The 24,764-nt window shown below is 36.9% G+C and overlaps 2 protein-coding genes across 29 annotated transcripts; one reads left to right on the plus strand and one right to left on the minus strand.

Annotated features, from left to right (window-relative positions):
* The first annotated feature begins 3,886 nt into the window (after positions 1 to 3,886).
* Positions 3,887 to 17,661, plus strand: LOC144092596 (uncharacterized). Of its 28 annotated transcripts, XR_013306090.1 has the most exons (11): positions 8,374 to 8,500; positions 8,791 to 8,886; positions 9,041 to 9,166; positions 9,242 to 9,673; positions 9,740 to 9,830; positions 13,178 to 13,297; positions 14,544 to 14,663; positions 16,093 to 16,153; positions 16,322 to 16,425; positions 16,491 to 16,575; positions 16,654 to 17,661. XR_013306090.1 is itself a non-coding variant. In XM_077625539.1 (8 exons), exons 2-3 carry the CDS (start codon positions 4,934 to 4,936, stop codon positions 6,612 to 6,614), a joined length of 1,593 nt encoding a protein of 530 aa, XP_077481665.1. In that variant the 5' UTR covers positions 3,887 to 4,146; positions 4,809 to 4,933; the 3' UTR covers positions 6,615 to 8,286; positions 8,405 to 8,500; positions 8,566 to 8,674; positions 8,740 to 8,886; positions 9,041 to 9,166; positions 9,242 to 9,477. The 28 variants fall into 28 exon arrangements, 25 of the variants coding, with proteins under 25 accessions (XP_077481665.1, XP_077481663.1, XP_077481667.1 ...); XR_013306092.1 differs by lacking the exons at positions 8,374 to 8,500; positions 8,791 to 8,886 and adding an exon at positions 8,944 to 8,959 and having other exon boundaries at positions 9,271 to 9,673; XR_013306091.1 differs by lacking the exons at positions 8,374 to 8,500; positions 8,791 to 8,886 and adding an exon at positions 8,945 to 8,959.
* Positions 17,252 to 23,991, minus strand: LOC144092599 (uncharacterized). The gene is made up of 7 exons (XM_077625563.1): positions 23,730 to 23,991; positions 22,624 to 23,067; positions 22,372 to 22,506; positions 19,721 to 19,838; positions 18,667 to 18,784; positions 17,653 to 17,770; positions 17,252 to 17,499 (listed from the first exon to the last, which is right to left on the minus strand). The coding sequence occupies exons 2-4, from the start codon at positions 22,923 to 22,925 to the stop codon at positions 19,754 to 19,756; spliced, it is 522 nt and encodes a 173-aa protein (XP_077481689.1). The 5' UTR covers positions 22,926 to 23,067; positions 23,730 to 23,991; the 3' UTR covers positions 17,252 to 17,499; positions 17,653 to 17,770; positions 18,667 to 18,784; positions 19,721 to 19,753.
* Positions 23,992 to 24,764: the final 773 nt, after the last annotated feature.

The following is a 24,764-nucleotide window of genomic DNA, read 5'->3' on the forward strand; positions in this document are numbered from 1 at the left end:
GTGGCTCCATAATGCGAGTATATTATAAAATGTAACTGAGTATATTGATTCTAACCACATTTGCACAAGTAAAATTAAGTTTGCAAAAATACTCAAAATTACAAGTGGTGCAAAGAACTACTTAGACACAGTAAATCCAATTCATTATTTACCACCTCATAAAAATGTCAGTCAAATGGCACTGACACAATATGGCCAACACGACACAACAGTGCCTAGCTCTATGTATTTGATATACGTATATAGTGTAAAGTGTAACCAAAGCAAACACTAGTACAGTAACACGTCACAATGTTAGTTGGCCAGAAGCAATATTTGCTGATCTCTAGTGTTAATACGTGGAACTACAGCATATTCTAAATCACTAGGGGTGCTATATTTTGCTGCATATTCCTGCTTATAAAACTTTGATGAGAATGACTATTGTTAATATAGGCGGCATAGTTTTAAACTAAAAGATTTTCAAATAATGGTGCCCCTTGAGATTTTTTCAATGCAAAATGTGTGACGCAGATAAAAAAAAGGTTGGGAAATACTGTTCAACGTCATCTTCAAAACATGGACATGGCGTTGGGAGGACAAAGGCAATACTAGTGTCCTACAAGTGCAATCAGTGGATTGCCGTCAGGTGCTTCTTGCAGCCCAACCCCCGTTGCTTCAACTGAGTCCGACCGAGTCTGTGCTGGATGTTTCGGAACAAAATGCTGGCCCAACCCACAGCGGCCCTCGAGGACCCCTGTTGCAGACTCTCCAAGCCAGTCCAAGTCTTTTTCTGGACCTATTGTAAACGTTGGCCATCAAAATGCAGACTTTTGACCATTTTGACTCATTTAAGAGCACCTTTGTTGAATGATATTTCACCCATTTCATTATATGCAGCAGTGTATGATGACACTAAAGGCTTTTGATTTGATGTAAAGGCATAGCATCCCATAAAACTAAGCTTTCATTTCAAACTATTCCACAAAATGTAGGTTTTCATAAAGAGCAAAGCTTTCCACAATACTAGTGTCTTACAAGTGCAATCAGTGGATTGCCGTCAGGTGCTTCTTGCAGCCCAACCCCCGTTGCTTCAACTGAGTCCGAGTCTGTGCTGGATGTTTCGGAACAAAATGCTGGCCCAACCCACAGCGGCCCTCGAGGACCCCTGTTGCAGACTCTCCAAGCCAGTCCAAGTCTTTTTCTGGACCTATTGTAAACGTTGGCCATCAAAATGGAGACTTTTGACCATTTTGACTCATTTAAGAGCACCTTTGTTAAATGATATTTTACCCATTTCATTATATGCAGCGGTGTATGATGACACTAAAGGCTTTTCATTTGATTTAAAGGCATAGCATCCCATAAAACTAAGCTTTCATTTCAGACTATTCCACAAAATGTAGGTTTTCATAAAGAGCAAAGCTTTCCACAATACTAGTGTCCTACAAGTGCAATCAGTGGATTGCCGTCAGGTGCTTCTTGCAGCCCAACCCCCGTTGCTTCAACTGAGTCCGAGTCTGTGCTGGATGTTTCGAAAAAAAAATGCTGGCCCAACCCACAGCAGCCCTCGAGGACCCCTGTTGCAGACTCTCCAAGCCAGTCCAAGTCTTTTTCTGGACCTATTGTAAATGTTGGCCATCAAAATGCAGACTTTTGACCATTTTGACTCATTTAAGAGCACCTTTGTTGAATGATATTTTACCCATTTCATTATATGCAGCAGTGTATGATGACACTAAAGGCTTTTCATTTGATTTAAAGGCATAGCATCCCATAAAACTAAGCTTTCATTTCAAACTATTCCACAAAATGTAGGTTTTCATAAAGAGCAAAGCTTTCCACAATACTAGTGTCCTACAAGTGCAATCAGTGGATTGCCGTCAGGTGCTTCTTGCAGCCCAACCCCCGTTGCTTCAACTGAGTCCGACCGAGTCTGTGCTGGATGTTTCGGAACAAAATGCTGGCCCAACCCACAGCGGCCCTCGAGGACCCCTGTTGCAGACTCTCCAAGCCAGTCCAAGTCTTTTTCTGGACCTATTGTAAACGTTGGCCATCAAAATGCAGACTTTTGACCATTTTGACTCATTTAAGAGCACTTTTGTTGAATGATATTTTACCCATTTCATTATATGCAGCGGTGTATGATGACACTAAAGGCTTTTGATTTGATGTAAAGGCATAGCATCCCATAAAACTAAGCTTTCATTTCAAACTATTCCACAAAATGTAGGTTTTCATAAAGAGCAAAGCTTTCCACAATACTAGTGTCCTACAAGTGCAATCAGTGGATTGCCGTCAGGTGCTTCTTGCAGCCCAACCCCCGTTGCTTCAATTGAGTCCGAGTCTGTGCTGGATGTTTCGGAACAAAATGCTGGCCCAACCCACAGCAGCCCTCGAGGACCCCTGTTGCAGACTCTCCAAGCCAGTCCAAGTCTTTTTCTGGACCTATTGTAAACATTGGCCATCAAAATGCAGACTTTTGACCATTTTGACTCATTTAAGAGCACCTTTGTTGAATATTTCACCCATTTCATTATATGCAGCGGTGTATGATGACACTAAAGGCTTTTGATTTGATGTAAAGGCATAGCATCCCATAAAACTAAGCTTTCATTTCAAACTATTCCACAAAATGTAGGTTTTCATAAAGAGCAAAGCTTTCCACAATACTAGTGTCCTACAAGTGCAATCAGTGGATTGCCGTCAGGTGCTTCTTGCAGCCCAACCCCCGTTGCTTCTACAAACCCTTTGCCCACCCCCCAGCTAATTGGTGACGGCGAGGAGGTGATCGTTACGATCCATCCCAAAAAAATGGCAAATGAAAAAGCACTATGTAAACGCTAAACGATTATCCCCCGACTTAAACCCAGCCGGGAAGAAAAATATCATGGAACATTTCAGGATGAATACTTTTAGAGTGACCTCTTCCAAAAAAAAAAAACAATCGCCTCCGCCAAGGACCTTTTTCAATTTAACTTTACGTGACAGATCTCCAATCCATACATATTGCAGACATACGGTTAAATAAATGGTCAGGGAAAAATGTATGATGACGCAGAAATTATTTTTTTTGCCTTGACGGAGACACTGGCGGCGATTGTTAAACAACTTTAAAAATGTTTCAAGGGAAAAAAGCCTTACTATACAGTGTGCTTGTTTTCTGGGAGTTTCCACTGTTTGTAAATCCAGCTGGCAGTTTTAGCCAGCGGTGATGACAGATTTTAGCTCCTGGATGCCACAAATTAGTCATAATGGTTGGACTCTAGTCATTTTCTCTTCCTAAAAATCCAAAAGTTAATATGTATTTGACTATTTGACTGCGGTTTCAAAGTAAACCATCACACATACACACACACACGCGCGCACAGACCCGCGCGCACAGACCCGCGCGCACAGACACGCGCGCGCACAGACACGCGCACAAACACAGACACGCGCACAGATAGACACGCGCACAGACACAGATACGCGTGTAATGGTTTACTTTGAAACCACAGTCAAATAGTCAAGTACATATTGACTTTTGGCTTTTAAGGACGAGAATATATATATATATATATATATATATATATATATATATATATATATATATATATATATATATATATATATATATATATATATATATATATATATATATATATATATATATATATATATATGGGTTCAATAAAACTGAATACAGCAGTTTCAAATTAAACCATTACAGACATATATATATATATATATATATATAATATCTCTCTCTCTCTCTCTCTCTCTCTCTCTCTCTCTATCTATATATATATATATATATATATATATATATATATATATATATATATATATATATATATATATATATGTGTGTGTAATGGTTTATACTGTATTCAGTTTTATTAATTTGAGAATACACATCTCTTTGGTAGCTATACAAAATAGCTCTGGTCCATCTTATGGTGCCGATATAATTCCGTTTTTCAAAATAAATCATTCATTGATTCAATAGTTTTCCGCACCGCTTTACTTCGCAGGGGTTGCAGGGATGCTGGAGCCTATCACGGCCAACTATGGCTTGCCAGCCAATCACAGGGCACTGAGACGAAAACACGCTGATTAACTTCAAATGACTTCAGGTGGTGGGGCTAGGCACACTGTATCTCAGACCTATTGCACGCCAGTCAGGTATAACAATAATTATAACATTTATTTTAATGTCTTACGAGTTAGTTGCTTGTTATAATGAACAAGTGTGCGTTTATTTTGATGTCTTACGAGTTACTTACTTGTTATAGTGAACAAGTGTGCCTTTAGTTTGAGCTGAAGATCGCCATGTTGAGCTCCGCTAAGCAAGCATGGGTTAAGGTTAAACCTCAAGCTTAAATTTTAATGTTATTTTGCTAAATTATGTATTGGGCAAGTATTGATAAGAACCGAGGGGTGTTCTTAACGCGGTGGTTATTGTTACGGGATTCCAACTGTCTTTTTTTGTGTGGAAATATCATGCTAATGAGCGATTAGCACGAGGCTAGCGCTAGCCGCGAATGGCTAATCGCTACGCTAGCAGGGAGTCCACGTAGTGCTTCTAACTGTACTTTATTGTGGATGCTAAATGAGCGTTAGTTAAGCTAATGTTCATACTCCTATGATTTTGTTTGTAAAAATACACTTATTTGTCGGTGCGAATGGGCTCAAAGTTTTGGTTCATGATGTTAAATGCAAATGTGATTGATTGACACACATTGTATGGCATGCACTTGTTGTAGTGTATGTACACGATGGAATTAAGGCTATAAATGTTTGTTTAGAAAGCAGACTAAACTCTGTCCCTGTGTGGCTTTTTTAAGTTGACGGACATCTTCCTGGACAGCGGCTTGAGTTCTAAAAGGCCTGGGGCCACCTGGTCTGACTGCACCACGCCGGCCTGGCTCAGTACCTCCGGGACACTAAAGTGAAGTTCAACCTGGACGGCATGGACGGACGGACGGCATGGACGGACGGACGGCATGGACGGACGGACGGCATGGACGGACGGACGGCATGGACGGACGGCAGGGACGGACGGCATGGATGGACGGCACAGACGGACGGACGGCGGATTTATGGATACTTCTTCACAGTGGAGTTTTGGACACTTTTTTTACCCATGGATTTATGGACACTTCTCCCCAGCGGAGTTTTGGACACTTTTCTCCCCAGTGGAGTTTTGGACACTTTTTGGACACTTTTCTCCCCAGTGGAGTTTTGGACACTTTTCTCCCCAGTGGAGTTTTGGACACTTTTTTTACCCGTGGACGTTTGGACACTTTTTTACCCGTGGACTTTTGGACACTTTTTTACCGGTGGACTTTTGGACACTTTTTTTACCGGTGCAGGTAAGTATTTTGGTCTTTTGAGTTTTGATTTGTGGACACTTTTCTCCCTAGTGGAGTTTTGGACACTTTTTGGACACTTTTCTCCCCAGTGGAGTTTTGGACACTTTTTGGACACTTTTCTCCCCAGTGGAGTTTTGGACACTTTTTGGACACTTTTTCTCCCCAGTGGAGTTTTGGACACTTTTTGGACACTTTTTCTCCCCAGTGGAGTTTTGGACACTTTTTCTCCCCAGTGGAGTTTTGGACACTTTTTCTCCCCAGTGGAGTTTTGGACACTTTTTCTCCCCAGTGGAGTTTTGGACACTTTTTCTCCCCAGTGGAGTTTTGGACACTTTTTCTCCCCAGTGGAGTTTTGGACACTTTTTCTCCCCAGTGGAGTTTTGGACACTTTTTCTCCCCAGTGGAGTTTTGGACACTTTTTCTCCCCAGTGGAGTTTTGGACACTTTTTCTCCCCAGTGGAGTTTTGGACACTTTTTCTCCCCAGTGGAGTTTTGGACACTTTTTCTCCCCAGTGGAGTTTTGGACACTTTTTCTCCCCAGTGGAGTTTTGGACACTTTTTCTCCCCAGTGGAGTTTTGGACACTTTTTGGACACTTTTCTCCCCAGTGGAGTTTTGGACACTTTTTGGACACTTTTCTCCCCAGTGGAGTTTTGGACACTTTTTGGACACTTTTCTCCCCAGTGGAGTTTTGGACACTTTTTGGACACTTTTCTCCCCAGTGGAGTTTTGGACACTTTTTTACCCGTGGACGTTTGGACACTTTTTTACCCGTGGACTTTTGGACACTTTTTTACCCGTGGATTTATGGACACTTTTTTACCGGTGGACTTTTGGACACTTTTTTACCGGTGCAGGTAAGTATTTTGGTCTTTTGAGTTTTGATTTGTGGACACTTTTCTCCCTAGTGGAGTTTTGGACACTTTTTGGACACTTCTCCCCATTGGAGTTTTGGACACTTTTTGGACACTTTTCTCCCCATTGGAGTTTTGGACACTTTTTGGACACTTTTCTCCCCAGTGGAGTTTTGGACACTTTTTGGACACTTTTCTCCCCAGTGGAGTTTTGGACACTTTTCTCCCCAGTGGAGTTTTGGACACTTTTTGGACACTTTTCTCCCCAGTGGAGTTTTGGACACTTTTTTACCCGTGGACGTTTGGACACTTTTTTACCCGTGGACTTTTGGACACTTTTTTACCCGTGGATTTATGGACACTTTTTTACCGGTGGACTTTTGGACACTTTTTTACCGGTGCAGGTAAGTATTTTGGTCTTTTGAGTTTTGATTTGTGGACACTTTTCTCCCTAGTGGAGTTTTGGACACTTTTTGGACACTTTTCTCCCCAGTGGAGTTTTGGACACTTTTTGGACACTTTTCTCCCCAGTGGAGTTTTGGACACTTTTTGGACACTTTTCTCCCCTGTGGAGTTTTGGACACTTTTTGGACACTTTTCTCCCCAGTGGAGTTTTGGACACTTTTCTCCCCAGTGGAGTTTTGGACACTTTTTTACCCGTGGATGTTTGGACACTTTTTTACCCGTGGACTTTTGGACACTTTTTTACCCGTGGATTTATGGACACTTTTTTACCCGTGGATTTATGGACACTTTTTTACCGGTGCAGGTAAGTATTTTGGTCTTTTGAGTTTTGATTCCAGTGGAGTTTTGGACACTTTTTGGACACTTCTCCCCAGTGGAGTTTTGGACACTTTTTGGACACTTTTCTCCCCAGTGGAGTTTTGGACACTTTTTGGACACTTTTCTCCCCAGTGGAGTTTTGGACACTTTTTGGACACTTTTCTCCCCAGTGGAGTTTTGGACACTTTTTGGACACTTTTCTCCCCAGTGGAGTTTTGGACACTTTTTGGACACTTTTCTCCCCAGTGGAGTTTTGGACACTTTTTGGACACTTTTCTCCCCAGTGGAGTTTTGGACACTTTTTGGACACTTTTCTCCCCAGTGGAGTTTTGGACACTTTTTGGACACTTTTCTCCCCAGTGGAGTTTTGGACACTTTTTGGACACTTTTCTCCCCAGTGGAGTTTTGGACACTTTTTGGACACTTTTCTCCCCAGTGGAGTTTTGGACACTTTTTGGACACTTTTCTCCCCAGTGGAGTTTTGGACACTTTTTGGACACTTTTCTCCCCAGTGGAGTTTTGGACACTTTTTTACCCGTGGACTTTTGGACACTTTTTTACCCGTGGATTTATGGACACTTTTTTACCCGTGGATTTATGGACACTTTTTTACTGGTGCAGGTAAGTATTTTGGTCTTTTGAGTTTTGATTTGTGGACACTTTTCTCCCTAGTGGAGTTTTGGACACTTTTTGGACACTTTTCTCCCCAGTGGAGTTTTGGACACTTTTTGGACACTTTTCTCCCCAGTGGAGTTTTGGACACTTTTTGGACACTTTTCTCCCCAGTGGAGTTTTGGACACTTTTTGGACACTTTTCTCCCCAGTGGAGTTTTGGACACTTTTTGGACACTTTTCTCCCCAGTGGAGTTTTGGACACTTTTTGGACACTTTTCTCCCCAGTGGAGTTTTGGACACTTTTTGGACACTTTTCTCCCCAGTGGAGTTTTGGACACTTTTTGGACACTTTTCTCCCCAGTGGAGTTTTGGACACTTTTTGGACACTTTTCTCCCCAGTGGCGTTTTGGACACTTTTTGGACACTTTTCTCCCCTGCTGAGTTTTGGGGACGGACGGCAGGGACGGATGGCAGGGACGGACGGCAGGGACGGACGGCAGGGACGGACGGCAGGGACGGACGGCAGGGACGGACGGACGGCAGGGACGGACGGACGGCAGGGACGGACGGCACGGACGGACGGACGGCACGGACGGACGGCACGGACGGCACGGACGGACGGCAAGGACGGCACGGACGGCACGGACGGCACGGACGGCACGGACGGCACGGACGGCACGGACGGACAGAGGGATCAAGGTGAGTGCAAAATTCAGCACACCTTGCTAAAAAAATGAAATTAATTTATTGGAAAAATTTTAAAGACTTGAACCTTTTTTTTCCCCCGTGGACTTTTGGGCATGAACGGACGGCAAAGATGGACGGCAAGGACGGACGGCAAGGACGGACGGCAAGGACGGACGGCAGGGACGGACGGCAGGGACGGACGGCAGGGACAGACGGAGGGATCAAGGTGAGTGCAAAATTCAGCACACCTTGCTAAAAAAATGTAATTAATTTATTGGAAAAATTTCAAAGACTTGAACCTTTTTTTCCCCCGTGGACTTTTGGGCATGAACGGACGGCAAAGATGGACGGCAAGGACGGACGGCAGGGACGGACGGCAGGGACAGACGGAGGGATCAAGGTGAGTGCAAAATTCAGCACACCTTGCTAAAAAAATGTAATTAATTTATTGGAAAAATTTCAAAGACTTGAACCTTTTTTCCCCCGTGGACTTTTGGGCATGAACGGACGGCAAAGATGGACGGCAAGGACGGACGGCAAGGACGGACGGCAAGGACGGACGGCAGGGACGGACGGCAGGGACGGACGGCAGGGACAGACGGACGGATCAAGGTGAGTGCAAAATTCAACACACTTTGCCAAAAACGGCACGGACTGATGGACGACAGGGACAGAGACAACTGCGGTGAGTCGGCCACGCCCGCCGGCCCGTGCCGTCGTCCTATCGCAAGCCGAGCCCATTCCACCCATGTTTGCTCTCTTTCAGCGTGCTTTACGGGTACGTGTAAACTAGGAGTCTTGAGGCCCTGTCGTTGGTGTTAGTGACTGGCGGCCATCTTACGACAGACACTCTGAATTGGCTCAATTCTTCAAACGTTTTGGTTGGAAGGAGGTAAGTGATCCAAGATGGCGGCGCGGGTGGATGCAGCTGGCTCTTGCTCTCCAGTTTGGTGTTTTGTTTCCTCAGTCTTGTCGTTGTTTGCTAACATCTGCCAGGCAAACCTTTTCTACAGTCGCCAGGATTTGGTTGCTCTCGGGAGGAGATGCCATAAATCCATCAGAGCAGATTGCCAACGAACCTGCCGCATGTCCCCGAGGACATCTCGAGACGACCAATTTCGTCATACGCTGCTGTGTATGATGACAATTAGGCTTTTGATGATTCGATGATGATGATCAAGCCCATGTCTGAACAGTTAGCAATCCCTCATTTTCTGTTGCTTTGGGGATATTTTTGCGCCACTTCCTCTTGATTTTGAGGGAATTGATCGCATCACTCACGTTAAAAAAGATAGGGTTGTTGGAAAAAATATTATAGAAAATAATTCAAATTCACAAGACGGGGAAGACGTGCTGGCGGCTGTCATGGAGTTCCGTGCGCATCGGTCGCGCCATGCAGGCAAGCCCCGCCCCCCCAGGGATGGAATTTGGCCGTCCGTCCGCTTAATCGGGTCTTTGCTTTCAGCTGGACGAGAGCGGGAAGTCGGTCTTCACCGTTCTGTGGGGGGACGTGGCCGCTGAATTGAGGAAGGTGAAGAACTGCGTCATCTGTTACGGTGGGTAGCCACAAGAGATTTGGTCGGGGGAAAAAAGGCTTTTATCTGTCCATCGTTAGGCTTTTTTTCCCCCTAAAAAATGACAAGGTATACATAGTCATTTTTTGGGAAAAAAGGCTTACAATAGATGGTCGTTTTTTTTTTTTTTTTTAAAGCCTTATACATTGTTTTTGTTTTAAAGCCTTACAAAAAAAAGCCTTAAAAATGACCATGTATAGTAAAGCTTTATTCTTAAAAAAATATATAGTATATATAGTAAGGCTTTTTTTCCTAAAAAATAACATAATATAGTAAGGCTTTAAAAAAAAAAACGACATAGTATAGTAAGGCTTTTTTTCTTAAAAAAAAAACGACAAAGTATGGTAAGGCTTTTTTCTTAAAAAACGACATAGTATAGTAAGGCTTTTTTTCCTAAAAAAGGACATAGCACAGTAAGGCGTTTTCCCCCTAAAAACGACATAGTATAGTAAGGCTTTTTTCTTTAAAAAAATGACATAGTATATAGTAAGGCTTTTTTTCTTAAGAAAAAACGACAGTATAGTAAGGCTTTTTTTTTAAATTAAAAAACGACATATTTTAGTAAGGCTTTAAAAAAAGACAGATGGTAAGGCTTTTTTTTTAATTAAAAAACGACAGATAGTAAGGCTTTTTTAAATTAAAAAACGACAGATACTAAGGCTTTTTAAATTAAAAAATGACAGATAGTAAGCCTTTTTTTAATTAAAAAATGACATAGTATAGTAAGGCTTTTTTCTTTTAAAAACGACATAGTATAGTAAGGCTTTTTTTCTTAAAAAACAACATAGTATAGTAAGGCGTTTTTATTAAAAAAAACGACAGTATAGTCAAGCTTTTTCTTAAAAAACGACAGTATAGTAAGGCTTTTTTCTTAAAAAAACAACATAGTATAGTAAGGCTATTTTTTCTTAAAAAAACGACATAGTATAGTAAGGTTTTTTTTCTTAATAAAACGACATAGTATAGTAAGGCTTTTTTTCTTAAAAAACGACATAGTATAATAAGGCTTTTTTAATTTAAAAAACGACATAGTATAGTAAGGCTTTTTTTCCTTAAAAAACGACAGTATAGTAAGGCTTTTTTTCCTAAAAACGACATAGTATAGTAAGGCTTTTTTATTTAAAAAAAACGACATAGTATAGTAAGGCTTTTTTCTTAAAAAACAACATAGTATAGTTAGGCTTTTTTTTCTTAAACGACATAGTATAGTAAGGCTTTTTTTCTTAAAAACGACAGCATAGTAAGGCTTTTTTTCTTAAAAAACAACATTGTATAGTAAGGCTTATTTACTTAAAAAACGACAGTTTAGTAAGGCTTTTTTTTTTAAAAAAATGACAGAATAGTTAGGCTTTTTTAAAATTAAAAAACGACATAGTATAGTAAGGCTTTAAAAAAATGACAGATAGTAAGGCTTTTTTAAAATTAAAAAACGACATATTATAGTAAGGCTTTTTTTTTTCTTAAAAAACGACATAGTATAGTAAGGCTTTTTTTTCTTAAACGACATAGTATAGTAAGGCTTTTTTTTTCCCAAAAAAAACGACATAGTATAGTAAGGCTTTTTTTCTTAAAAAAACAACATAGTATAGTAAGGCAATTTTTTTTAAAACGACATAGTATAGTAAGGCTTTTTTTCTTAAAAAACAACATAGTATATTAAGGCTTTGTTTTCCTAAAAAACGACATAGTATAGTAAGGCTTTTTTCCCTAAAAAAAGACATAGTATAGTAAGGCTATTTTTCATAAAAAATGACATAGTATAGTAAGGCTTTTTTTCTTAAAAAACGACATAATAATAATAATAGTAATAATAATAATAATAATAATCGGACATAGGCCCTGTCGTCATTATCACAACACAAAAAGCCTACTTGTCATCATATAGTAAGCTTTTTTTTCTTAAAAAACGACATAATATAGTAAGGCATTTCCCCCTAAAAAACGACATAGTATAGTAAGGCTTTTTTTCCTAAAAAACGACATAGTATAGAAAGGCTTTTTTTCCTAAAAAACGACATAATATAGTAAGGTTTTTTTTTCTTAAAAAAACAACATAGTATAGTAAGGCTTTTCCCCCTTAAAAACGACATAGTATAGTAAGGCTTTTTTCTTTAAAAAAATGACATAGTATATAGTAAGGCTTTTTTTCTTAAGAGAAAACGACAGTATAGTAAGGCTTTTTTTAAATTAAAAAACGACATATTTTAGTAAGGCTTTAAAAAAAGACAGATAGTAAGGCTTTTTTTTTAAAATTAAAAAACAACAGATAGTAAGGCTTTTTTAAATTAAAAAACGACAGATACTAAGGCTTTTTTAATTAAAAAATGACAGATAGAAAGGCTTTTTTTAATTAAAAAACGACATAGTATAGTAAGGCTTTTTTCTTTTAAAAACGACATAGTATAGTAAGGCTTTTTTCTTAAAAAACAACATAGTATAGTTAGGCTTTTTTTCTTAAAAAACGACATAGTATAGTAAGGCTTTTTTCCCTAAAAAACGACATAGTATAGTAAGGCTTTTTTTCCTAAAAACGACATAGTATAGTAAGGCTTTTTTTCTTAAAAACGACACAGTATAGTAAGGTTTTCCTAAAAAACGACATAGTATAGTATAGTAAGGTTTTTTTCCCTAAAAAACGACATAGTATAGTAAGGCTTTTTTTTTTTAATTAAAAAATGACATAGTATATCGTAAGGCTTTTTGTCTTAAAAAATGACACAGTATAGTAAGGCTTTTTTTCTTAAAAAACGACATAGTATAGTAAGGCTTTTTTTCTTAAAAAACAACATTGTATGGTAAGGCTTATTTACTTAAAAAACGACATAGTATAGTAAGGCTTTTTTTCTTTAAAAAATGACAGAATACTTAGGCTTTTTTAAATTAAAAAACGACATAGTATAGTAAGGCTTTAAAAAAAACGACAGATAGTAAGGCTTTTTTAAAATTAAAAAACGACATATTATAGTAAGGCTTTTTTCTTGCAAAACGACATAGTATAGTAAGGCTTTTTTCCCTAAAAAACAACATAGTATAGTAAGGCTTTTTTTCTTAAAAAACAACATAGTATAGTTAGGCTTTTTTTCTTAAAAAACGACATAGTATAGTAAGGCTTTTTTTTTAAATAAAAAAATGACATAGTATATCGTAAGGCTTTTTTTCTTAAAAAACGAGACAGTATAGTAAGGCTATTTTTCCTAAAAAACGACATAGTATAGTAAGACTTTTTCTTTAAAAAAATGACCATGTATAGTAAGGCTTTTTTTTTTTAAATGACCATGTATAGTAAGCCTCATCTCATCTCATTTTCTGAATCGCTTTATCCTCATTAGGCTAGCGGGGGATGCTGGAGCCAATCCAAGCTGTCTCCAGGCCAGAGGCGGCGGACATCCTGAATCGGTGGCCAGCCGATCTTAGGGTACAAGGAGATGGACAACCACGCACACTGTATAGTAAGTCTTTTTTCCTTAAAAACAACATGGTATAGTAAGGCTTTTTTCCTAAAAAACGACATAGTATAGTAAGGTTTTTTTTCTTAAAAAACGACATAGTATAGTAAGGCTTTATTTTTTTTTAAACGACATAGTATAGTAAGGCTTTTTTTCCTAAAAAACGACATAGTATAGTAAGGCTTTTTTTCCTAAAAAAAACAACATAGTATAGTAAGGTTTTTTTTCTTAAAAAACGACATAGTATAGTAAGGCTTTTTTTCCCTAAAAAACCACATAGTATCGTAAGGCTTTTTTTCTTAAAAACGACATAGTATAGTAAGGCTTTTTTCCTAAAAAACGACATAGTATAGTAAGGCTTTTTTTCTTAAAAAACGACATAGTATAGTAAGGCTATTTTTCCCCCCAAAAACGACATAGGATAGTAAGGCTTTTTTCCCAAAAAAATGACATAGTATAGTAAGGCTTTTTTCCTTTAAAAAAACGACATAGTATAGTAGGGCTTTTTTTTCCTAAAAACGACATAGTATAGTAAGGCTTTTTTTCTTAAAAAACGACATAGTATAGTAAGGCTTTTTTCCTAAAAAACGACATAATATAGTAAGGCTTTTTTTCCTAAAAACGACATAGTATAGTAAGGCTTTTTTTCTTAAAAAACGACATAGTATAGTAAGGCTTTTTTTCCTTTAAAACGACATAGTATAGTAAGGCTTTTTTTCCTAAAAAAAAAACCGACATAGTATAGTAAGGTTTTTTTCTTAAAAAACGACATAGTATAGTAAGGCTATTTTTCCCCCAAAAAACGACATAGGATAGTAAGGCTTTTTTTCCTAAAAAAAATGACATAGTATAGTAAGGCTTTATTTTTTTTAAAACGACATAGTATAGTAAGGCTTTTTTCCCCCTAAAAAACGACATAGTATATATAGTAAGGCTTTTTTCCCTAAATAACGACATAGTATAGTAAGGTTTTCCTAAAAAACGACATAGTATAGTAAGGCTTTTTTTCCCTAAAAAACGACATAGTATAGTAAGGCTTTTTTTCTTTTTTATTAAAAAACGACATAGTATAGTAAGGCTTTTTTTCTTAAAAAACGACAGTATAGTAAGGCTATTTTTCCTAAAAACGACATAGTATAGTAAGGCTTTTTTTCTTTTAACGACATAGTATAGTAAGGCTTTTTCTTTAAAAAAATGACCATGTATAGTAAGCCTCATCTCATTTTCTGAACTGCTTTATCGTCATTAGGCTAGCGGGGGATGCTGGAGCCAATCCCATTTGTCTCCAGGCCAGAGGCGGTGGACATCCTGAATCGGTGACCAGACGATCTTAGGGTACAAGGAGATGGACAACCACGCACACTGTATAGTAAGTCTTTTTTCCTTAAAAACAACATAGTATAGTAAGGCTTTTTTTTCTTTAAAAAACAACATAGTATAGTAAGGCTTTTTTTCTTTAAAAAACAACATAGTATAGTAAGGCTTTTTTTCTTTAAAAAACAACATAGTGTAGTAAGGCTTTTTTTCTTTAAAAAATGACATAATAATAATAATAATAATAATAATAATAATAATAATAATAATAATAATAATAATAATAATAATAATAATAATAATAATAATAATAATAATAATAATAATAATAATAATAATAATAATAATAATAATAATAATAATAATAATAATAATAACAATAACAATAACAATAATAATCGGACATAGGCCCTGTCGTCATTATCACAACACAAAAAGCCTACTTGTCATCATATAGTAAGCTTTTTTTTCTTAAAAAACGACATAATATAGGGAGGCTTTTCCCCCTAAAAAACGACATAGTATAGTAAGGCTTTTTTTTCTTAAAAAACGACATAATAATAATAATAATAATAATAATAATAATAATAATAATAATAATAATAACAATAATAATCGGACATGGGCCCTGTCGTCATTATCACAACACAAAAAGCCTACTTGTCATCATATAGTAAGCTTTTTTTTTCTTAAAAAACGACATAATATAGGAAGGCTTTTCCCCCTAAAAAACGACATGGTATAGTAAGGCTTTTTTTCTTAAAAAACGACATAATAATAATAATAATAATAATAATAATAATAATAATAATAATAATAATAATAATAATAATAATAATAATAATAATAATAATAATAATAATAATAACAATAATAATCGGACATGGGCCCTGTCGTCATTATCACAACACAAAAAGCCTACTTGTCATCATATAGTAAGCTTTTTTTTTCTTAAAAAACGACATAATATAGGAAGGCTTTTCCCCCTAAAAAACGACATGGTATAGTAAGGCTTTTTTTCTTAAACAACATAATAATAATAATAATAATAATAATAATAATAATAATAATAATAATAATAATAATAATAATAATAATAATAATAATAATAATAATAACAACAACAATAACAATAATAATCGGACATGGGCCCTGTCGTCATTATCACAACACAAAAAGCCTACTTGTCATCATATAGTAAGGCTTTTTTTCTTTTAAAAAACGACATAGTATAGTAAGGCCTTTTTCTTTAAAAAAACGACATAGTATAGTAAGGCTTTTTTTCTTTTAAAAAACGACATAGTATAGTAAGGCCTTTTTCTTTAAAAAAACGACATAGTATAGTAAGGCTTTTTTCTTTAAAAAAACAACATAGTATAGTAAGGCTTTTTTTAAAAACGATATACTATAGTAAGGTTTTTTTTCTTTAAAAAAGACATGGTATAGTAAGGCTTTTTTCTTTAAAAAAATGATCTTTCTGACAGGATGGAGTAGTTTTGGGACCAGCTTGCGGATGAAGCGCCGCCCCGACTTTGTATTGACTCGGTATGTGATGTCTTGCCTTGTTGCAGCGATCCTAGTGCGTGTGCATTGCCACATCCCCTTACAAAATAGTTTTTCGAATGAAACATTTTTTTTTTAATAAATCAAAGTCAAGGTCACATAATAGAACAAGAGATACTTTGCTGTCAACTTTTATTTTTATTTTTTCAGATGAGTGACAACGGCAAAAATTGATGACTTGTGGGATGGACAGTCTTCCAACGAAAAGGTTTCCCAAAGGAAAGCGAGAGTGAGGACACCTGAAGACAAAAAAAGTAAGTTTAAAAGAGACATTCATGTTGCTGTGCAGAAAATATTTCTTTTCTTTTGTTTTTCTTAGACTCACCTGCGGATGTTGGTTTCACCAAGGGGCTGACGCGGGAGGAATTCCAGCTTTCTTTTAAAATGCCAGAATTGTCAAGAGTGTAAGACCTTTTGGCCCACTAAACAAGACTTGAGTACAGTCACAAATTCTTAACCATTTTGTGACTTTTGTCTTGCAGGACTTAACTGGACCTTAAAGCTGCCCAAAAAAGATGCAGGATTTCTTCATTTTGACCCAAAAATGAGGTATAGGGCACACAGTAGAGTATGCGCCTACCACCGAGTGGAAGCTGGTTCGCGTCCCGCAGACGTACTCTTGGTGCCTCTCCCGCCTTCGGCGGGAGAGACACCTGCGACATAAGACAAATTACCTTTTACTAAAATTAACTTTAAAAAATTAAATTTTACATTTAAACATTGCATCAAAATTAGTTAAAAGAATTGGCCTACAAAAACAAAAGACAAGAAAACTTTTATTGGACAGGACCATGCTGAGTAGGGATGCGGTTTACACACTTAGCCAAAATCACTCCAGCGCCCTCTTACCGAAAATACTCAGCCGGTTGAAGTTTAGTGGGAAGGTGGGAGGGCCCTTTAGCACACACAATAGAGCATATGCCTACCGTTGAATGGAAGCTGGTTCGCCCCCCACCTGCGACAAAAGACTCATTACCTTTTACTAAAAAAAACTTTCAAAATTAAATTTTACATTTAAACATTACATCAAAATTAGTTAAAAGAATTGGCCTAAAAAAACAAAAGACACTGGCTATTAGCTAGGATTTCAAATAAGCCACCCAAACTTTTATTGGTTGCCATTCCCACCACAACCGCCGGCTGTCGAAGAACCGCATGGTGGCGTTGTTCTGCCAGTCGCCCTCGTCCACATCCACGTATGCCGAATGACGGGGACACACCTCAAACCCACGGCTGTCACGGGGTGAGGCAAGCAGGACTTGACTTGTCGATCGGTCGGCTGCACCCGTTCTTCTCCTCCCGCTCCTCTTCCACGTTGTCCAATGCATCTGTCATGACACAAAGACAATTATTTCTCAACAGGGAAAAAACCCTTTGTATACTATGTCGTTTTTTGAGAAAAAAAACCCTTACTATACTATGTCGTTTTATGGAAAAAAAGCCTTATTATACCATGTTGTTTTTAAGGAATAAAGACTTACTATACAGTGCGTGGTTGTCCGTCTCCTTGTACCCTAAGATCGTCTGGCCACCGATTCAGGATGTCCCCCGCCTCTGGCCTGGAGACAAATGGGATTGGCTCCAGCATCCCCCGCTACCCTAATGAGGATAAAGCAGTTCAGAAAATGAGATGAGGCTTACTATACATGGTCTTTTTTTTTTAAAGCCTGACTATACTATGTCGTTTTTTTAGGGAAAAAAGCCTTACTATATTATGTCGTTTTTTAAGAAAAAAAGCCTTACGATACTATGTCATTTTTTTAGGAAAAAAAAGCCTTACTATACTATGTTGTTTTTTAGGGGAAAAAAAGCATTACTATACTATGTCATTTTTTAAGAAAAAAAAAACCCTTACTATACTATGTCATTTTTAGGGAAAAAAAGCCTTACTATACTATGTCGTTTTTTTAGGGGAAAAAAGCCTTACTATACTATGTCGTTTTTTTAGGGAAAAAAAGCCTTACTATACTATGTCGTTTTTTGGGGAAAATAGCCTTACTATACTATGTCATTTTTTGGGGAAAAAGCCTTACTATACTATGTCGTTTTTTAGGTAAAAAAGCCTTACTATACTATGTTGTTTTTTTAGGAAAAAAGCCTTACTATACTATGTCGTTTTTTAAAGAAAAAAAGCCTTACTATACTATGTCGTTTTTTAGGGAAAAAACCTTACTATACTATGCAGTTTTTTTTTTTTTTGGAAAAAAAGGCTTACTATACCATGTCGTTTTTTTGGAAAAAAAAGCCTTACTATACTATGTCGTTTTTTAGGGAAAAAACCCATTGTATACTATGTCGTTTAAGAAAAAAAAAGCCTTACTATACTATGTCGTTTTTATAAGGAAAAAAACCTTTGTATACTATGTTGTTTTTTGAGAAAAAAAACTTACTATACTATGTCGTTTTTTAGGAAAAAAAGCCTTACTATACTATGTCGTTTTTTAGGGGAAAAAAGCCTTACTATACCATGTCGTTTTTAAGGAAAAAAGACTTACTATACAGTGCGTGGTTGTCCGTCTCCTTGTACCCTAAGATCGTCTGGCCACCGATTCAGGATGTCCCCCGCCTCTGGCCTGGAGACAAATGGGATTGGCTCCAGCATCCCCCGCTACCCTAATGAGGATAAAGCAGTTCAGAAAATGAGATGAGGCTTACTATACATGGTCATTTTTTTAAAAGCCTTACTATACTATGTCGTTGTTTTTTTAGGGAAAAAAGCCTTACTATACTATGTTGTTTTTTAAGAAGAAAAAAACCTTACTATATTATGTCGTTTTTTAAGAAAAAAAGCCTTACTATACTATGTCGTTTTTTTAAGAAAAAAAGCCTTACTATACTATGTTGTTTTTTAGGGAAAAAAGCATTACTATACTATGTCATTTTTTAAGAAAAAAAAAACCCTTACTATATTATGTTATTTTTAGGGAAAAAACCTTACTATACCATGTCGTTTTTTAGGGAAAAAAGGCTTACTATACCATGTCGTTTTTTAGGGAAAAAAGCCTTACTATACTATGTCGTTTTTTTATGGAAAAAAGCCTTACTATACTATGTCGTTTTTCAGGGAAAAAACCCTTTCTATACTATGTCGTTTTTTAAGAAAAAAAAAACCTTACTATACTATGTCGTTTTTAGGGAAAAAAGCCTTACTATACTATGTCATTTTTTTAGGAAAAAAAACCCTTACTATACTATGTCATTTTTCAGGGAAAAAAACCCTTTCTATACAATGTCGTTTTTTAAGAAAAAAAAAACCTTACTATACTACGTCGTTTTTTAGGGAAAAAACCTTACTATACTATGCTGTTGTTTTTTTTGGGGGGGGAAAAAAAGGCTTACTATACCATGTCGTTTTTTTAGGAAAAAAAGCCTTACTATACTATGTCGTTTTTTAGGGAAAAAACCCTTTGTATACTATGTCGTTTTTTGAGAAAAAAAACCCTTACTATACTATGTCGTTTTTTAGGAAAAAGCCTTACTATACTATGTTGTTTTTTAGGGAAAAAAAGCCTTACTATACCATGTCGTTTTTAAGGAAAAAAGACTTACTATGCAGTGCGTGGTTGTCCGTCTCCTTGTACCCTAAGATCGTCTGGCCACCGATTCAGGATGTCCCCCGCCTCTGGCCTGGAGACAAATGGGATTGGCTCCAGCATCCCCCGCTACCCTAATGAGGATAAAGCAGTTCAGAAAATGAGATGAGGCTTACTATACATGGTCTTTTTTTTTTAAAGCCTTACTATACTATGTCGTTTTTTAAGAAAAAAAGCCTTACTATACTATGTTGTTTTTTAGGGGAAAAAAGCCTTACTATACTATGTCATTTTTTAAGAAAAAAGCCTTACTATACTGTGTCGTTTTTAGGAAAAAAAGCCTTACTATACTATGTCATTTTTTAAGAAAAAAAGCCTTACTATACTATGTCGTTTTTTAATTAAAAAAAAGCCTTACTATCTGTCATTTTTTAATTAAAAAAGCCTTAGTATCTGTCGTTTTTTAATTTAAAAAAGCCTTACTATCTGTCGTTTTTTAATTTAAAAAAGCCTTACTATCTGTCGTTTTTTAATTTTAAAAAAAGCCTTACTATCTGTCTTTTTTTAAAGCCTTACTAAAATGTTGTTTTTTAATTTAAAAAAAGCCTTACTATACTGTCGTTTTTTCTTAAGAAAAAAAGCCTTACTATATACTATGTCATTTTTTTAAAGAAAAAAGCCTTACTATACTATGTCGTTTTTTAGGGGGAAAAGCCTTACTATACTATGTCGTTTTTTAAGAAAAAAAACCCTTACTATATTATTTCGTTTTTTAGGGAAAAAGCCTTACTATACTATGTCGTTTTTTAGGGAAAAAAGCCTTACTATACTATGTCGTTTTTTAAGAAAAAAAGCCCTACTATACTATGTCGTTTTTTAGGGGGAAAAGCCTTACTATATTATGTCGTTTTTTAAGAAAAAAAAGCTTACTATATGATGACAAGTAAGCTTTTTGTGTTGTGATAATGACGACAGGGCCTATGTCCGATTATTATTATTATTATTATGTCGTTTTTTAAGAAAAAACGCCTTACTATACTATGTCATTTTTTATGAAAAATAGCCTTACTATACTATGTCGTTTTTTAGGGAAAAAAGACTGACTATACTATGTCGTTTTTTAGGGGAAAAAAAGCCTTAATATACTATGTTGTTTTTTAAGAAAAAAAGCCTTACTATACTATGTCGTTTTAAAAAAAATAGCCTTACTATACTATGTTGTTTTTTTAAGAAAAAAAGCCTTACTATACTATGTTGTTTTTTAGGAGAAAAAAAGGCTTACTATACTATGTCGTTTAAGAAAAAAAGCCTTACTATACTATGTCGTTTTTTAGGGGAAAAAAGCCTTACTATACTATGTCGTTTTTAGGAGAGAAAAAAAGCCTTACTATACTATGTCGTTTTCAGGAGAAAAAAAGCCTTACTATATATATACTATTTCGTTTTTTAAGAAAAAAAGCCTTACTATACTATGTCATTTTTTAAAAAAAAAAAGCCTTACTATACTATGTCGTTTTAAAAAAAATAGCCTTACTATACTATGTTGTTTTTTTAAGAAAAAAAGCCTTACTATACTATGTTGTTTTTTAGGAGAAAAAAAGGCTTACTATACTATGTCGTTTAAGAAAAAAAGCCTTACTATACTATGTCGTTTTTTAGGGGAAAAAAGCCTTACTATACTATGTCGTTTTTAGGAGAGAAAAAAAGCCTTACTATACTATGTCGTTTTCAGGAGAAAAAAAGCCTTACTATATATATACTATTTCGTTTTTTAAGAAAAAAAGCCTTACTATACGATGTCATTTTTTTTTAAAAAAAAAGCCTTACTATACTATGTCGTTTTTTTGGAAAAAAAAGCCTTACTATACTATGTCGTTTTTTAAGAAAAAAAAGCCTTACTATACTATGTCGTTTTTTAAGAAAAAAAAGCCTTACTATGCTATGTCGTTTTTTAAGAAAAAAAGCCTTACTATACTATGTCGTTTTGCAAGAAAAAAGCCTTACTATAATATGTCGTTATTTAATTTAAAAAAAGCCTAACTATTCTCTCATTTTTTAAAGAAAAAAAGCCTTACTAAACTGTCGTTTTTTAAGTAAATAAGCCTTACTATACAATGTTGTTTTTTAAGAAAAAAAGCCTTACTATACAATGTTGTTTTTTAAGAAAAAAAGCCTTACTATACTATGTCGTTTTTTAAGAAAAAAAGCCTTACTATACTATGTCGTTTTTTAAGAAAAAAAAAGCCTAACTATACTATGTTGTTTTTTAAGAAAAAAGCCTTACTATACTATGTCGTTTTTTTTTAAATAAAAAAGTCTTACTATACTATGTCGTTTTTAGGAAAAAAAGCCTTACTATACTGTCGTTTTTTAAGGAAAAAAAGCCTTACTATACTATGTCGTTCTTTTAATTAAAAAAGCCTTATTATACTATGTCGTTTTTTAAGAAAAAAAGCCTTACTATACTATGTCATTTTTTTTAAAAAAAAAAGCCTTACTATACTATGTCGTTTTTTAAGAAAAAGCTTGACTATACTGTCGTTTTTTTAATAAAAACGCCTTACTATACTATGTTGTTTTTTAAGAAAAAGGGGAAGTTTTAGCTTTTGGAAATTTCCAATAATTTAAGGATTTTTTTTTGCAAAGTGTGCTGAATTTTGCACTCACCTTGATCCCTCTGTCTGTCCCTGCCGTCCGTCCCTGCCGTCCGTCCCTGCCGTCCGTCCCTGCCGTCCGTCCCTGCCGTCCGTCCCTGCCGTCCGTCCCTGCCGTCCGTCCCTGCCGTCCGTCCTTGCCGTCCATCTTTGCCGTCCGTTCATGCCCAAAAGTCCATGGGGGAAAAAAAGGTTCAAGTCTTTGAAATTTTTCCAATAAATTAATTAAATTTTTTTAGCAAGGTGTGCTGAATTTTGCACTCACCTTGATCCCTCTGTCCGTCCGTGCCGTCCGTCCATGCCGTCCGTCCGTCCGTCCATGCCGTCCGTCCGTCCGTCCATGCCGTCCGTCCGTCCGTCCATCCCGTCCGTCCGTCCCTCCCGTCCGTCCGTCCCTGCCGTCCGTCCGTCCCTGCCGTCCGTCCGTCCCTGCCGTCCGTCCGTCCCTGCCGTCCGTCCGTCCCTGCCGTCCGTCCGTCCATGCCGTCCGTCCGTCCCTGCCGTCCGTCCGTCCATGCCGTCCGTCCGTCCATGCCGTCCGTCCGTCCATGCCGTCCGTCCGTCCATGCCGTCCGTCCGTCCATGCCGTCCAGGTTGAACTTCACTTTAGTGTCCCGGAGGTACTGAGCCAGGCCGGCGTGGTGCAGTCAGACCAGGTGGCCCCAGGCCTTTTAGAACTCAAGCCGCTGTCCAGGAAGATGTCCGTCAACTTAAAAAAGCCACACAGGGACAGAGTTTAGTCTGCTTTCTAAACAAACATTTATAGCCTTAATTCCATCGTGTACATACACTACAACAAGTGCATGCCATACAATGTGTGTCAATCAATCACATTTGCATTTAACATCATGAACCAAAACTTTGAGCCCATTCGCACCGACAAATAAGTGTATTTTTACAAACAAAATCATAGGAGTATGAACATTAGCTTAACTAACGCTCATTTAGCATCCACAATAAAGTACAGTTAGAAGCACTACGTGGACTCCCTGCTAGCGTAGCGATTAGCCATTCGCGGCTAGCGCTAGCCTCGTGCTAATCGCTCATTAGCATGATATTTCCACACAAAAAAAGACAGTTGGAATCCCGTAACAATAACCACCGCGTTAAGAACACCGCTCGGTTCTTATGAATACTTGCCCAATACATAATTTAGCAAAATAACATTAAAATTTAAGCTTGAGGTTTAACCTTAACCCATGCTTGCTTAGCGGAGCTCAACATGGCGATCTTCAGCTCAAACTAAAGGCACACTTGTTCACTATAACAAGTAAGTAACTCGTAAGACATCAAAATAAACGCACACTTGTTCATTATAACAAGCAACTAACTCGTAAGACATTAAAATAAATGTTATAATTATTGTTATACCTGACTGGCGTGCAATAGGTCTGAGATACAGTGTGCCTAGCCCCACCACCTGAAGTCATTTGAAGTTAATCAGCGTGTTTTCGTCTCAGTGCCCTGTGATTGGCTGGCAAGCCATAGTTGGCCGTGATAGGCTCCAGCATCCCTGCAACCCCTGCGAAGTAAAGCGGTGCGGAAAACTATTGAATCAATGAATGATTTATTTTGAAAAACGGAATTATATCGGCACCATAAGATGGACCAGAGCTATTTTGTATAGCTACCAAAGAGATGTGTATTCTCAAATCAATAAAACTGAATACAGTATAAACCATTACACACACACATACATATATGGGTCATTTTCACATAATTCAGCAAATAACGGTAAAGATATGGCCCTGGACTTTCCCTTTATGTGTTACAAAGTTATAAAAATTAATTACTACTGCTTTGTTTGCCACATATTATACTACATTTGGCACCAATTTTAAGAGAAATCTATTTGAGACACAAATACATTGAGAGCCAGTTTATGTTGAATTTGTCCACTCCGTTAGATGTCCAGAATCTAGTGTCACAGTTTATAGTATGAAAAGTCGGGTTATGATTTATTTGTTTGTCTCTATTTAGAATGTGTTGTTTAGATTTGTTTCAATAGTATTTTCACTCAAGTTGTCTTTGAGAAAAATGCAAAAGAATTGCAACTGCAAACAGTTTTACTGATGTACCTTTCATATCAGTTAGTGTGTCTTTACCGTTATCACATGAGAAATACACCAAAAAATTCACAGTAAATACACCAGGTGGCTGGTGTGGGAGAAGTACCAGGATGTTGTCAGCCATATTGTCAACGCCAGCTAAGCAGAAGCCATGAGAATGAAACTAAAACCAAGGTAAGGACCATACCTGTGAAATGTCGTAACAATTCCATGTCTTTACCGATGTCCTAAAAACTTGGTGAACATAATTACTTTGCTTTTTAATGAACTGGGCATGGTGTATGCATGCAGAACACTATCATTTACTGAGTGCCAAGAAATACCATCTACCAATGTC

This window comes from Stigmatopora argus, chromosome 18 (assembly GCF_051989625.1).
Source record: "Stigmatopora argus isolate UIUO_Sarg chromosome 18, RoL_Sarg_1.0, whole genome shotgun sequence".
Lineage (NCBI taxonomy): Eukaryota > Metazoa > Chordata > Actinopteri > Syngnathiformes > Syngnathidae > Stigmatopora > Stigmatopora argus.

Excerpts from the sequence above, each read along its gene's own strand:
- LOC144092596 (XM_077625539.1), top strand. The coding sequence starts at position 4,934 with ATGGACGGACGGACGGCATGGACGGACGGACGGCATGGACGGACGGAC. Across the intron at positions 5,402-5,489 it reads CCCTAGTGGAGTTTTGGACA|TTTTTCTCCCCAGTGGAGTT; the intron begins CTTTTTGGACAC and ends CTTTTTGGACAC.
- LOC144092599 (XM_077625563.1), bottom strand. The coding sequence starts at position 22,925 with ATGGACGGACGGACGGCATGGACGGACGGACGGCATGGACGGACGGAC. Across the intron at positions 22,507-22,623 it reads GGACGGACAGAGGGATCAAG|ATGGACGGCAAGGACGGACG; the intron begins GTGAGTGCAAAA and ends CGGACGGCAAAG. Across the intron at positions 19,839-22,371 it reads GGACAGACAGAGGGATCAAG|GGTAGCGGGGGATGCTGGAG; the intron begins GTGAGTGCAAAA and ends TATCCTCATTAG.